Source organism: Scophthalmus maximus, chromosome 16 (assembly GCF_022379125.1).
Source record: "Scophthalmus maximus strain ysfricsl-2021 chromosome 16, ASM2237912v1, whole genome shotgun sequence".
NCBI lineage: Eukaryota > Metazoa > Chordata > Actinopteri > Pleuronectiformes > Scophthalmidae > Scophthalmus > Scophthalmus maximus.
The window spans coordinates 17,885,610-17,901,498 of NC_061530.1; the positions used below are offsets into that span (position 1 = coordinate 17,885,610).

The following is a 15,889-nucleotide window of genomic DNA, read 5'->3' on the forward strand; positions in this document are numbered from 1 at the left end:
TCGTCTTCATTGGATTTACTTTGTCGTCGCCGTAACGCTGGTGAGATCAGAGCCTTGGATTACAGTCGGCTGACGGACGCTGCTCCCTGCAAGAAAAAGAAAAACAGGCCCGGGATGGGGGTCAAAGGTGCAATCTGTGAACTGAATTTATAATTCATGATGTGTGTGTGTGTGTGTGTGTTTGTCTGTAGAACAGGTGAGAGGTAATGAAACGCTGATCCACTTTTATTGTTTTACTACGGTCCCGTCCGTCTCCCGCTGACTATTCGATTCCCTTTCACATCACACACCAACGCACGCAGCCGATGTACGGCAGAGACACACCGTGTGACTACGAGGGCAGGGACCCGCGGCGCATGGCGGTAAAAAGGCTGCTTCCCGTCCAGACAGTGTGGATGTGGAGTGCAATGTGCTGATGTGGAACACGGCCCCGGGGGCGAAGCCCTGTCTCCCTGCACGGCGCTCCATTATCTCCCACCGGGTACAAAGGCAGCCCCCGCTAGGGCGAGTGTTTCCTGCTTCCTGCTCCCCAGGTACGCGTCTGAGGCCGTTCCGCCACTCCCCACCGGAGCCCAGCTGGAGGAGGGAGCGCGGGCGAGGAGCATCTCGCTGGGTCGCAGCCTCCACGTCTAGTGGGCAGGAAGCATTGTTGAAGAACAAAGCCACAGTCTGCTGCTTCGGAGAAACTCTGCCGCAGGAAGCTCAGAGAGGGTGTGAAGTGCTGGGAATTTAAAAAAAAAAGGAAAAGAAAAGTCGAGTCTGACCATAGTTTTTCAGCTCAGCGTCAAAGAAACGTTTTTTTCTGAGTTTAAATTCAAAAATTCGCTTTTGCTCTTGTAACTGAAGAGTATGTAATCTGCTTTCAATAAAACCCCCGTTCTTCCGTATTGACACACTATGGTGATAGCGAATAGCACAACCGGAGATATTGTCTTCCTTTTCTTTTTTTATTCCAGATATCATTCTTCCTCATCAAAACCTGCCGCCTGCATTACCCACAATGCAACTCAACCACAGACAGTTAGGCTGGGGGTTCTGGTGTGTCACGCCACTGCCTCGAGTCACGGAAGCTGTTTACAGACATGAACTCGACGACGGATGTCAGACACGTTCATGCGAAACAGGAACGTTCCCGGAAGACGATTCCGCTGTTTTTCTCGCTTTTCCTTCTCACTCGGGCTCAGTTCCCCCGGAAAAATGTCCAGAGCAACGCTTGCGGATATTTGCGCCACTCGCGTACGGCCCCCTCCGGAAATGTTCTGGAAGATGTCCGGATTGATCGTTGCTGTTATAATTGTCCACACAGATAAAAAAAAACACATGACTACCTTGAAAACCCGGACGACGTGTTCTGTCGGACGACTTGTTGAGGAAAAGACAAGCGCACGTCGACCAGTGTTTTTCAGCAGGTGTGTCTCAATTATCCAGGATGTCGTGAATGTGAAAGCAATGCTCTGTTCTCCAGAGTATTCAGGTGATTCACTTCCACCCCCCCCCCCCACCCCCCCAAAAAAATGCTAAACAGAAAGCACGTCTCTCTCTCCCAGAACGCACAGCTTGGGCCTCGAACAAAACATTTCTCTCTTTGCGCGTCTGACGCAGCCGTCCGTCTGCCTGCTTGGCTCGGCTTAGCTTGATGCATCTGTTTGTGGGAGAGAGACGGAGAAGAAAAGAAAAAAAACAAACACCTGCATATCTCTCTCTCCCAGCTGAATTGCTCAGGAGTGCTGCCAAGTAGAACGGGACAGATGTGGGGGCCCGGGGATCTGCAGTAGACAACTCCATCACTCTCCCCGACTCCATCCCTCCATATAAATCTCTTGTCTATCACGGCTGCGGCAGCCTGTCCCCCGGATCCCATTTGTTTTTGTCTGCTGCAGAGGGCACCGGGAAAGGGCGTCTGCGGAAGAGGAGGTGAAGACAAGGAGGCGTAGCTGCTGCTCGGCGCGCGGGCGCGGCGGAGGTCAGACAACGCAACACGCGCGGTCCATCGCGCCCGCTGGCGTGCTCTCGTCCGATGCGCACGAGCAGAGCCATCGCCGCCGTCGGGGCTAATGACGTGTCTCACTCGTGGAAATGGGCTCTCGCTCAGCAGGGGGACTGGGTCACGGAGGGGAGTCGAGGCTATCACAGGCCGGTTGCCGTAAAAGCCGTCCTGTCCCTTAGCAAGTACCTCTGCAATCGACATCGAAAATCTGGTGTCTCTCTGTCTGGCAGACATAGGTGAAGATGTGTAAGTGAATGTAATGTGAGACAGACTGGTTGTTGGTCTCCGTATGTCGTTGGCGACCTGTCCAGGGTGAGCCCCTCGCCTCTCGCCTAGTGTCAGCTGGGATTGGCTGCAGCCCGTCCGGCCACTCTTGGATAGAGGGTAAAGCGGGTTTAGATAATGGGTGGATGGATCACCCTATCCTAATTAAATTTTTTCCAAAAAAGATGATCATATTAAGAATATGTTGACAAAGAAATTTGAAACATTTCTGAAAGTCAGCCCGTGTGAGAACACAACAGGTAAATCTCCGGGCGCCGATAAATATGTTGTTTTTTTTATGTTTGTCGAATATAGGTCTGTTTTAACCCCATGTTTAAACCTCTAACATCACCAGAGAACACTGACAACTTCCATTTATCTGTCGCTCTTCGCACTCCTAACCCCCCCGTGTTTTGGATTTCTGCTGGCGGCGGATCACAGATTGTACCTTTTAACCTCCGAGAGTAACAAGTTAAGCCATTTTCGCTCCCCCTTTTTGGAAACAGTGGAATTAATGGCCTGTGTTTGATCATGTGAACCAGATGTGTGAGACGGGAACGCGGCGCCATTAACGCCGCTCACCCGCACGTACGCCCGCGAGTGCGGCGAAGGGACGTATTTCACATTTCTGTCTCACAGTTTGGCTTTCTCCACTTCACGCTGGTAGAAAAGAAAAAAAGAAAAAAGGAGCACTTTGGCACCGACGCCGGTCCCTTTGGGGGTCATAGGTGAAACCGAGTTTCTTGTTACAGTCTTGTGAATTTGACAACGACATTCTGAGGCATGATTACTTCTCGCACGCTGGTTCACAGCTCGCGGAGAAAAAAAGCGTCCGACCCCGTTGACCCGTATATTGGTTCTCGGGGCCAATAACCAGTGAATAACATTCCTGGTTACTTCCTTGGCTTGTCACTTGGTACATATTAAATATTGGACGTGAAGGGTGTGTGTGTGTGTGTGTGTGTGTGTGTGTGTGTGGTGGGAAGGGAGTGACTACAAAGGCATTTTATTCACTGTGAGAGACACAGAGCGGAATGAGATCCAGATTGGCCGGAGCGACGAGGGCTGTCAGGCGGAGGAGGAGACGAAAGCTCGGCTCGACCGGTTAACGTGTCCAAGGAGAAGTGCTTTTTTGGACAGTTTAAAAAAAAAAAGAAGAAAAAAAAACGAATAGAAAAACGATACGCGAGGCAGCGAAAGTCACAGCTACGGCGTGTGGTTCCGGTCACGGTCGTTTTAAACCGACTCCCCCTCCGTCTCTCTTCCCTGTCTCCGGCTGGAGCATGAAAACAAAAACAACACGTCTACTTGGACGAGAACATGGAGATGATCGTAGCCACAAAAGAAAAATAAACGCTGCCATTCGAATTCTGGCTTCTCTGACTTACATAGCATGTATGGATGGTATGTGAAAGTCCAGTGATTCTTTTTTTCTCGACATTTCCACGTTGTTGTTTTTCCAATCCCTAATGCCCGTGAGTGCTTCGCAGAAATGAAAATGCTTTCTCGTCATTCATAGTGGGACTTTTCAAAATTCTACTGTGCCTTGAAACTTTTTCCTGCTGATTGAACTGAAAATTGGCCAAATCTAAAACAAATTGGATTTTCGAAATTCTTGTTTATCCAACAAGTTTTTCTTGTTATCCAAGGGCCACAAACACACTTTTTAGCAGAGTCTCATACTTCGAAGGCCAACTGAAAAATGTTCTTCTTATTCTTCTTGTTGCCAACGAATTCCACAAAAAAACAGCGAAACCAATTATAAGAAAGTCCGTCTCTCAGCACTTTCTGACTTCGCCCCGTCTGTAGCCCCGGGCCCAAAAGGTTCCTACTGAAGAAATACATCTTTAAAAACAGATCAAAATATATACACAGTTTCAGTTTACATAAAAGGCCCAGTCATTTCCTAAAACAGCTGCGAAATGTAGATTTTAAATGTTAATCAAAGTGGACGGAACAGTGCGTTCGTTGGGGACTATTTCATTTGTGTTTATGGCGGCAGGTTGGTGTGTTTGGGATCGACTCGTCGTGATAGATTACGGTGCTGGTGTCCATTAGTGTGACGGAACGTGACGCCCAGTGTAACGTCGAGGTGTATTAATGTATTTTTAATAGGTCCGGTACAACAATGGAGCTCTGTGCCACAAAGGTAACGGCCTACAAAAGACTTTGGGTGCGTGGAACAATTCATTTTTGGTTTCGGAATAATCTGTTTATCCTGATTTAATTTCCAAATAAAGATTATTATACTACCAAAATACTTGTGTCCCTCCAGAGTTAAGGCTGCAGATTTACAATGAGTACCATTTCTGAATGCGGGTAGCACTCACCTACTCACCTGGTGCACAATTCAAACAGGATATTTACAGCCGAGCATGAACCCGGGTCCAAAGAGCGTGTGTAAATCTCATTAGCTGTATATCCAACTGTCTGAGTCGTGCAATTACTAAATTATAAATGTGAAATTAATCAGAAAAAAAAAGGGCCGGCCGGGTGTTTGCGCGAGGGGATTAATCTTGTCCTTGTTGCGCCGACGGCAAGAGGCATTATTCATGAACCCCCCCCTCCATTTCTCACCCCCCACCCCCCCCCCCCACCCCACTCCCCCCTCTCCTGGAATGAGAAATGCAACTCTGAGCCAAAAGCAAGCTTGTACTCTCCAACTCTACAGACCCTGACAAAACACTCGTAATTATGTGAAATTATTGATATAAACAAACAGATGAATGGCCTTTGCGCTCAGTGTGTACACGTGTGTATTTTTTGTGTGTGTGTGTGTGTGTGTGTGTGTGTGTGTGTGTGTGTGTGTGTGTGTGTGTGTGTGTGTGTGTGTGTGTGTGTGTGTGTGTGTGAACGCGCAGTATTTGCATGCATGCACGAGAGACGGTGCGTTTTTGTCGGAGCAAATTGGGTGTTTGCCCTTGATTGAGTGAACAAGTGAATGAATAGAGCGGGTCTTTGTTCAGGTTCCGAGAGAAGTTTTGAGTAATGTGGTGCGGATTTGGGGAGAATTTCTGTTTCCAAATCAATACAGGATAAATATTATTTCATACCAAGACTATTATTGGTAAAGGCAGAGGAGCGGGAGGGAGGGGGGAGGGTTAGTATTACTCATCGAATTTGAAAGAAATAAAGTCACAAACGAAGAACACTGAAAAAAAAAAGAAGTTAGGAGGCACTTGAAACTGGTCGTGGCACTTAATTGAAACCGTACTGCTCTCGGGAGGAAAAGAAAGATCTGAGCCAAACACAAATCTGCCGGGCAATAAAGAGGAGCAGTTAGGGAATCTTTAACGGGGCCACGATCCATTACAGAAAGTCATAAACGTCCCGGGGAATACACACATCATCGGCGAGTGGGCCGTGAGCGCGCCCTCGCGAGGTCTCGTCCTCGTTTATGTGGCCATAAGATGAGCTTTTATGGAGACTCTTGTGCAAGTTTGTGAAAGCAAAGGAGGAGACTTGGAATCGTGTTGTGCAAGAAGATCCCCGGGAGCGAGAAAGCGCCTCCACCTGTTCACCACTAATTTCCTTCAAATGAATTCCTCATTTTCCACCTGATAAATGTTTTTCAAAGGTTCCCAGTTCTTCCCACGGCGAGTTGAACGTACAAACTGAGCTCTCCCGGGGACCCTACAGACCTCAATCTCTATATGCTTTGACTCCACTCACATTCACGTCAATCCCGGTGATGTATTCAAACGCCGAAAACGAATCACTCACGCCCCCGCCCGCCGCCCCGCGGTACGACGGGGGCGCCTCGTCCCTGATTGGTGGGCTTATGCTCTCATTTGTCTTTGACACCCAGCGCCCAGGCCCGGGCGGCGGTGCCATTCATCTCCCGTGTCACGGGCAGACGCGGGAGTCCGTGGCGTGAAAGGAGAAGTCTGGTCCTCCTTATGAACCGCCCTCAGTTGCCAGGTACGTTCTTCGTCTGGACCCCACAGGTCTGCCCACGGTAAAAAAAAATAAATATGGTCAGCAGATTGTACCGTCCAGAGCCTCGTCAATACGCGCACGTCTTCCTCAATATGATGAAAAACACTTGGTAACAGTTCCGTTGTCATGTGTCACTTTTGAGTCATGAGGTATTTGCACAACAGGAGTGACGAGCAGTCGGCGATCCATGTGACAGGCCTTTCGTTCGATGAGGCGTCTTCTCCCCTCCCCCATATATCAACGTTCAAAAAGTCATCGCTCGCACAGGTTTCTGTTTAAATCCGTGTTTCTATTCTAAAACCGACTGAGCTTCACTTCATCAAAGGGCTATTGGAGGTTCGAGACGTGGTTTTATGGTTATGGTTAACATTGTATTGAGGTAAAGGGTACAGGAAGGTGACGGCGGTGAATTCAAAATGGGCTCGTTGTCAAGCTGAGGTGAGGGAGGCAATAGAACATCAGCAATCAGTGAAATATTAAATCCTACGGTAAATCTTTTTTTTTTTATATGCAAAGGTTATTCATAGGGTTATTCATAATAGAATGGTGCAGTATCCTGTTATTGTTGAAGAAATACAGTTGCATGGTGAATTGTAAATAACCATGTCAGTTTTACTTCTTTATTCTATAATGATTATTTATTATATATTATATATATATTATATATTTGCATTGTATTGGACAAATTTGAAATATGAATCTGCATAGAAACTGGCAAGAAACTGAATCAAATGAACGGAATGGAGAAGAGTGTTGATGAAGTGATGTAAAACTGTAGGTAATACTGTATACATTTGGAGATTCTTAAATGGAACTGTGTTCAAATTTTGATTAAGTACAGTAATTAGGAAAATGTATATTGTCAAAGAGAGTCCAAAAGCTCGGTGTGTGTGGTGTCGGCGCTTTGACCTCGTGACCCCGTCACCCTGAGCAGACAGTTTTGCCCTTTAGCACTTTCTATTGTAAATAAGTCAAACCAAACAAGTCGGAGGCGGCGCGTGATGCCGACCACGCCGCCATCAGTCTGGTTTCTCAAGCAGAAAGAAGAAAGCTCAGAGGGGTGGGGGAAAAAACCCCAAAAGGCAAGTTGCCGAGCAATTCCTCTGGTGCTCATTAATATTTCATAATAAATCTTTTCTTAATGATGACCTTTGAAACATGGAGGGGGGGAAAAAAAGCCGCTATAGAAAAACCTCAGCGTGTCCCGATTATTTTTTTTGTTCTTGTGCATTTGCGTAATTTATGTGAGACGGTGACACAACATGCTCGCCGCTTTCTGAAACCACTTGATGCCAGAGTGTCGGAAAATGACTCGACGCGCCGTCGAGCTGCTTCAAAAAGCCTCGTCTTTGTCTGTGGCGCGGGCCGGTGCCACTTCACGGGGAGATGTCACGTGTGCGAGCTGTATCCGACTTTCAATATGAAATTAATATGAAACAAATTCAAACTCTCCGTCGCTCCCACGCTAATCTTATTGCTCGTGATGTGCGTCTGTTCAGCGTTATCCGTGAAGCCTCCTATGATCCCCCCCCCCCCCCCCCCGATGGGAATGCCAACTTTTCACAGAGGCATATTTTCGGTGTTGTACAGGCCACTTTTACAGGCACACCTGGAAATCGATGAAGAGACACAAATTGAAATATTGCGAGTGTTGCAAATCTGCTCGGCACCCATGAGCCTCGCCAAACGACAATCCTGTTAGATGTTCGACAGTTTCAACTCACACACACACACACACACACTTCATCCTCATGCTGCAAAACCTCTGCCTCTCCTCATCCTCACTTTGCCTCGGAATGAGGTGGCCGAGACAAACCCTCAAGTTAAACTCCCTCTCCCTGCCACGCGGCGACTTCTGCTTGGCTCGACTTCCCTCGGCAGACCTTCTGCGTGCTATAAAAAGACGGGGCTATCTATCCTCTTCAGTGTGAGCCGGGGCAGTTCATTGGCCACAGCAGTCGCCCTGGACCTGTGCCGCAGTGCGAGACGTCGGAGAGGCTCCGCAACTCGCCGAGATCCTCCGCGGAGAGCGAGACAGTGACAGAGAAGGAAAGAAGCGCACGCTGACATTTCGGCGGTGGCCAAAATGTCTTCGACGCTTTAAAAGCCCCTTACTTGGATTTCTTTTCTTTTTCCCCCGCTTGGGACTGAAACGCAAGGAAACGTTCCTGATGCAAGGGAGTTGATCCCCTTTATGTTAGTTTACGCCACAGGCTCATGAATCAGGCGATAATAATTTGTGGTATAGCTCAGAAAACAAACAAATCCGACATGAATTACAGTCATAATGGTTTGTCTATTAATCTCCGTGCCCTGCAACCCTATTCATCAGCGGGTTGTTGTCATCACCGTGTGTGTGTGTGTGTGTGTGTGTGTGTGTGTGTGTGTGTGTGTATTGTATTAGGCAAAGGGCTCTGGTGTCGCACCGCCGCGGAGCTGCTGATGGCAAAGGAATGATAAGTGGAGGGATCAACCTTTGTGGGGGGGGGGGCAGCGAGAGGACCCCTCGGCCACCGCCGAGCATCCAGTTTCAAGATTGCGGACGCACACAGAGGCCCATTCAACAGCTCTTTCTCAATGCGGAGTCCATACGATCACGTTCGCGCCGCACATGCACAGGTGGCCCGCGGCCACGCGGGACTTCCCCTCGCAGAGCTCACGCTAACGTGCGGGGGCCCCCGCTGAAAGTGGTGGATTCCTTTTTTTAACCGACTCAAGAAAATGTTAGAGTTGTTTGGAAATACACAGATTCACTTTGGTGCAAAGAGCTAAATGAGAAGGTCAAAAGACTATCTTCACATCTGCGTGCAGCTTAGCTTAGTTTCAAAAGACTGGGAAAGGAGGGGAGAGCTAGCATGACGTGTGCATGTGACAAATTCTGCCCGTGCCTTTAAAACACATGGCTCCTGCTAAGGTTACGCCTGCGTCCACACTGTGCAGATTCCGAGCGCCGTTTTACAGCGTTGTAGAACTAAAATCTAGGCTACATCCACATGTAGCCTGAGAGGCTATTCTAGATCTGTTTAGGCCAAACACTGATGTGTAGAAGCGACAGATCATGGCTTTATTTCAGACGTTTAAATGTGGTGTAAGGTCACATACAAGATAACGTGTTCTTTATTGAGCCAATGGGCGGAGTTTGTTCACTTATTACAAAGCTGGCCGTTTGACCTTTTTTCCTGTCTTCGTGCTAAGCTGCGCCAAACGCCGCTAGCTGTAGCTTCACATTGACACATTCCCATGTGAACGGTATCGATCGTCTCATCTGACTCTCGACCAGAAACTGACACACATTGTGTTCCCCAAAATGTTGAACTGTTCTTTTTAAGGCATATGATCCGAATGGAAACATGTAGATCTTTTGATACGTCGAAAAAAGGTTGGAGAGAAAATTAAATTGAATACAAACGAACTATATAGTTAGAAAGTTAATCAGTAGTGTCTGAGCCTGTGAGGCATCAACCAGTTTGTTGTTGTCTATTTCATTCATTTCTATTCCGTGATGTCCGATTTTTCACAAGAACAGGAATCCAGCCATCAAGTAAAAATAGTTGCTTAATGGGTTAAAACTTAATCAGGATCATCATCTGCTCTTTCATCTAGTTATGCTCCCGATGTATTTTTTAAAGATCCCTGAGAAGCAAAGAACAAGGATGGAATGGAATGATTCCTTGGTAACCTGGTGGATCGTTTTGCAAGCTGACCAAGAAAGTGGGAGAATCCGGTAGAAAGATTCATGAGCATCTGAAAGGTAATTCAAAGGTTTCGGAATGAAAACGGCTACAAAACCTCAGGTCTCTGTTGTAACTAACATTCTTGACCAGAAAGAAATGATTTAAAAGGCATTTGTTGGCTGGCGGTTGCCGATAAGCCAGCGATATCTCACCCGTGCATTAAAGTGTATTAACTCTGGCTCCTTCATGGGTTTTTTTCTCCAGAGTTCTGTTTGTACTTCAAAGGCTCGGCGCCGTATTTACTCACAAAAATCTTCTTAACTCCGGGACATGAGGTGTATGAGGTCCAAATCGGAATTTTTTTTCCAGACTGGCACACAGAGATAACAATTATGTAAGAGGGGAGATCTCTTTAAAAGTATGTCGAGTCAAACTTACATGGCTCACCAGAATACCTGGGTTGGTTTTTCACATAGCGTACCTGCTCATCTCCTTCCAGGTCTTTCTCCTGATCACTCACTCGGGTTCTGATCCGGGGGCGATCCCAGATGAACGTGAAGCACAGCTGGGAACAGGATCTCACACTTGATTTTTTTTTTTGGCCTCCAGACTGTTCCTCCTGCGCCTCGCTTTTTTTTCCATCGCTAAGCGGAGAGACAGACACATTATCAATTCAGTCCTGACTGCGACGCTGACAACGGCTGTTTAAAGAGCGTGTCTGTGTTTTGTCAGCGTGAGGAAGTGCATTAGAACATCTTATGATTAGCATTCGCTCTCAACCTCTCCATTTCTGCTCCGGCGCCGTTTGTTTGTGCCGCTGAGAGAGCCGCGTTACCATGGCGCCTATCTGCAGTTTTTTCATTTGCCACTTTATCACATGGCCGTTCCCCCCCACTTTGTGGGTCTGCAGATATAATTGCTTTTCATACAGCTGATTTTATGGTTGGCTTTGCTGTTCGCTTCACCCTGAAGGGTTGTGGTTCTGTTTGTAGGCCGGAAGGCACAAGGCATGCTGGAAAGTGAGTAATTGTAGGGAGTGTCATACTAGACATGCAGATCCAGGTGACTTTAAAAAAAAAAAACGTGGGTCAGTTCTCACCCGCCACCATCGCTGGTTCTTTCCGAGGCCACGTCCCATCCTTCCACCGAATTTCGTGGCAATCCGTTCATTGGTTTATGCGTAATCCTGCTGATTGAAACAGACAAAGGGGTGAAGACATAATCTCCTTGGCTGAGGTAATTAAAACCAAACTTGTCAGAAACATTTGAACTCTTGAACATACATCACTACGATAAGAACTACGTATGTCCCATCCACTCACATGGAAGAGGCGGGGTTTATACTGCAGCCAGCCACCAGGGGGCAATCCGGATATTTTGGCTCCACTTTTGGGGAGCTGTCATGTCGTCCATCTTTACGTATGTCTGCGGGTGTTTTCACACCTGCAGTTCGGTTAATTTTGTCTGGACGAAAGAAAGAAAATAATAGTTAAACTTTTAGCGTTGGCCTGGTTCATGTTCACACCGACTTTGTCTAAACAAACCAAAAGGAGTGAGAGTAAAGTCCTGTGGACTAACCGCCCTCCAGGCGAGGAAACGAACCAGATTATCATCGTATATTGCATAAACGGTGATTAAGAGAAGCTTCGGGACAAATTTTTCCCACCATGGTATTGTAGGACAGATAAAGCGGCCATGAGTTCATCCGACGTCTCTGACACCCGTCCAGACGCACAGGAGTTTCGCTCAGAGCCAAACCAAACAGGTGAGGCGTGAACGCACCCCGGAGGGCTGAAGTGTGCTTACAAAAGGACTGGTTCACGTCGAGCCGTCCGAACACGTCTAAAGCCAAAAGTCTTAATGCGCATCCCGTCTCGACCCGAGAGGGGTGAATCGTACAAATGGGGGATAATAGCACACTTTCAGACTGTCGTTACTGAAGGCATTCATTGTGCTGCACTCAGCTGTACACACACACACACACACACACACACACACACAAAAAGAACCTGATGGAAGCACTTGTGCGAAAAAGAATACAACGAGAGCGCTCGAGGAAGAAGTTCAACCTCTCGCTGACTCTCTCAGGAAGAGAAGTGGGCCCGGACTGCCAGGTCTGATATTTCTTTAGGTTACACAAAAAGGGAGTTTGACAGTTGTGACAGAGGAGGAGAAGTTTCCAGTTTTCAACATTTCAAGGAAACACAATCTTCTCGATTAGCTCTGGAATAGAAATTGACCGAGCGTGTTTGAACTATTTCTTTGAGATAAATGTGTTTTTTTCATAGTTACTTAATCGTTAATCATCTTCGAACGGAACCGAGACCAAGTGATTGTTGTCCGGTGTGTTTACAGTATGTGCTTTTAAAGCTTGACACATAAAACAGTGTTCCTTATCCAAGTGCATGATCTGCCCCCGGCCGAGATGAAGAAAAAAGAGTCTGTCAGTGGCTTTTTTATTATTCTTTTCGTGCTCTGGGCCGTTAGCACCTTTTTTATCATCCCAGCCGTGTTTACATGGGCTGCGTGAGCGCAGGTTCCGCAGCCGCTGACCTACAACGAACTGTTTACGTACCAGAATGGGCACGATAAGTGATTCTTATCCTTCACCCTGCGTTCGATGTATGTTATTCTCTGCCTGTGTGTTTGAACCACGGCCGATGATGAAATGCCAGTGGGCAAATGGTACAAAAAAAGAAATCCAAAAAATGATAAGAATATGAGAAAAGATAATCATCAAAAACCTTGTGTTTTCTTTCTGTGGGCTCCCAGCAAGGTCACATCATCCGCGGAGCCGTACGGAAGTGAGTGACGCGTGCGGCACGCCGAGCTGATGAACAGCCCGCCGCTTCGTAACCGACGTCCCCGCCGCCCTTGTCGACAGCGGAGGATGTGGCCGCTCTTCCGTCTGAAATCAAAAAACCACAACCGCAAAACATCACATCAAGGTATACGTGAGGAGAATTCGCGGCTTCCCCCCCGGCTCCTCGCAATTGGGCAAAAAAGGCGGAGCGCCGAGAAACAGGAACTTCCTGGCACCGACGTGTTATTGTTGCAGCGGATGAGGAGGGTAGCGAGCCAGGTACATAGACTTAGTTCAATAAAGCTTTTGGACCAAAAACAGCAAATTGTGCAGGGAAGATTGAGAGCACGCCAACGCGGTGCCGGCGAGCGCCCTTGAATATATTGGGTTTTTCTCCTTCAGTGTATAGTCTGTAGCGTGAATAGTCGCCGCTCCGCAGGCAGAGCAGCAACAAATGAGTAAACTGTGGAAAGAAAAGGAGAAGAAGAAAATGGTTCAGCAATAATTCATGTACATTTCCATAAAAACCAGACTATGGACAGTTAAGTCCATGGCACTCTCAAGTCAAACTCAGTCCAGTGGTGGAAGGGAGGAGGAGATAGGATATGCCAGTACACAGTATCACTCCCCAGATCTCAGGTTTGATGGTTAGTAGTTCCCAGAATGTCCTTTTTTTCCTTTTCTTTTCACCCTCCGTCCATGTGGGAAAACTTAACCTCACATGAGATCCGAGGGGGATTTGTTTTCACCTACCGTCACGTTGACGGCTGGCCCCAAATGGGACGGATCAAGCGCGATGCCAGAATCCGCTGTCACGTCTTCATGCCACTTAAGGGAAGACATTTCCAGAGGTAAACACATAACTGTGTGTGTGTGTGTGTGTGTAGGCCGGTCCAATATGGAATATTCACATGAATGTTTTGAGGAATATTCCAGGCGCCTGTTTGTGTGGATATCTCAACATCTCCCGAGTGGGTTTTTTCTTCTTCTTCTTCACGACACAGCGCTCCCAGATGTGGCCCCCGTGTTGTCGTCCAGTCCGCCACTCTCGCTCTAACCGGGGGCCTGGGACGCACGCCACCGTTTTTCGGATTCTACAGAGTCACGGGTTCCCTTTTTGAAGGCAACGCGCTGTTTATACGGGCCGCGCCAACTGGACCCTGTGATTGCAGGCCGCTGGTTTATTTTTAATTAGCCATGGAGAGCGGTTCCGATGGATTCCAGTGTGACTCACCCCCTTTTTTTCAAAACATTAGTCTCCACTGTTGCCCTTTGAGGTTGGGTTTCATTTCAGATTAGTGGCCATCCCTGATGCTGTGCCATGTAAACTGTGTGTGTGTGTGTGTGTGTGTGTGTGTAAAAAAGTGTGTGCTATGCGTACGTTTGTGTGTTTGGCGTGTGAAACTGAGGCTGTATTTCTACGGCTGAGCTCGTGAACATTTTAATTAACAACTCCAGAGCGTGTACTTTGGAACTCTCTTATCACTCGTGATGAAATGACTTTGTGTCTGACGAACCAGTCTTCCGACTGCAGCCGTGTTTGGTTTTGTGGAAATATCTTCATGCTCTGCAAGGCACCTCTGCTCTCTACCTACAGCGTGAGAAATGAAAACAGCAGAATAATAATTTCAGATGGCGCAGTGTCTATAAGCCAGTTTAAATTGAAAGAAATGGTTTTCGCACAAGCGCTGATAACTCCAATTTTCTCCCGCCACTCTTGTAATCGGACACCTTTTGAATTCTGCGTTCGGTTCAAATAGATTAAAGTTCACATTCAGTTTACTGCAGATCGGGCTCATCCGCTGTTCAGAGTCACAGTCCCGGGGAACAGGCCCCGTCTGCTGATCCTTGAGGTGAGCAGCTAAGAGAAAAGTGTCCCGACGAGGAACTGACTCAAAAGTTTTATTTCAAGTTTGAGTTTGTGTTGATTTGCAGAAACTTTAAATAAAAAGATTGTCCAAAAGTGGCGGTTTCTGTGATGTAGACAAGTAATTATTACGTTTTCTTTTGTCCCCAATCATTCAATCACATCATTTCAAAGTCATAACTTAATTATTATCTGAAAATATCAACATTTGTTTTCTTGTGGTCACAATTTTATCATATCGTCATCATTTGTTTTGGGCGTGTAAGCCCTAAATTATGATTCTGCTTTACTTTATGCACAGAAGCTAAAGAAAACATTGACAGACCATTCAAGTTACTTTTTATTAGCTCCCTATCATGTTGTTCATCTGTTTACATTCATTTTATTTCATCTATCTTCCATAATGTCAATATATTTTGATGTCCAAATGTTTTTAGTTTTTTTTTAAAGTCATCACTTATGAATTAATCTTCAGACTCAGTCAGAGAAATTCTAAAAAAATAAAGTGTTGGAATGTTTTAAAAATCAAATTCAAGCTTGGAATCAAGTCACTTTATGTTATATGGCAACAAGTTGTGTGGAGATTGTAACATAAATTTAGGATTGTAATTTTTTTTTGTTGGTCTTGCAAAAGTATGTAACATAACCAGCATCAGTGGGGGTTGGTGTTCTCCCCCCGTGACACCGGCAGTTTGTTTCCACTGGCTCTCTGGCAGAGCGCTTGGAGTGAGTCTGGCCTGATTCGAAACACATGAGCTGCGAACGAGTAAAGGGACAAACGAAAAAACCTCAGATTCAGACTCGCAGCGAAGACGCCTTCTGATGTAGGCCCGTACAACCAACGCAGACACTTGCAGAGAGGGGACGTTTCCAGATTTCAGAACCTGTCACGCGGTGTCTGGTTTCCTTCATGCACATCTAGTCGGTGGCTTGGTGTGTGGAAAGAGCTGAAGTGGACTCCGGCCTTTGTTCCGTCCACCATAACGTCCAAAGTGATTTCCTTCATTCTCCCTGTAACCCACCTCTCTGCAAGTCGATCAGACATCGTGTGCGACAGCTCTACGCAATAAACCGGCTCTCCACTGCAACCACTAAAACATGACATCTCACTTTTGCACGGGCCCCGAGAGGAGGTGAAAACCAGATGACACGCACACACACACACACACACACACCCGCTGTGCCCCTGCGAGACGTTGAATTGATGTTGTGTGCGCTGGTCGTGTGGGAAAGACGACTCCAGCCACGTCGTTCGTACTTCGCCCTTTTACCGTTGAGGGACAACAGCCCGCCGACCCACGCGGCTCGACATCACCTCTTGAACACCCGTGACTGTCACAAGCCGCAGCTGCGCG

The 15,889-nt window shown here is 47.0% G+C and overlaps 1 protein-coding gene and 1 long non-coding RNA gene across 2 annotated transcripts; both read right to left on the reverse strand.

Moving 5' to 3' along the window:
- Positions 1–59: 59 nt before the first annotated feature.
- LOC124849431 lies at positions 60–10,948 on the reverse strand. Its single transcript, XM_047327804.1, has 5 exons — positions 10,645–10,948; positions 10,346–10,508; positions 1,503–2,359; positions 538–688; positions 60–86 (listed from the first exon to the last, which is right to left on the reverse strand). The coding sequence occupies exons 1-5, from the start codon at positions 10,650–10,652 to the stop codon at positions 60–62; spliced, it is 1,206 nt and encodes a 401-aa protein (XP_047183760.1). The 5' UTR covers positions 10,653–10,948.
- A 36-nt stretch (positions 10,949–10,984) lies between these two features.
- LOC124849425 lies at positions 10,985–14,325 on the reverse strand. Its single transcript, XR_007029839.1, has 4 exons — positions 14,185–14,325; positions 12,609–12,772; positions 11,187–11,328; positions 10,985–11,050 (listed from the first exon to the last, which is right to left on the reverse strand). It is a non-coding gene; the product is annotated as an uncharacterized LOC124849425 (long non-coding RNA).
- Positions 14,326–15,889: the final 1,564 nt, after the last annotated feature.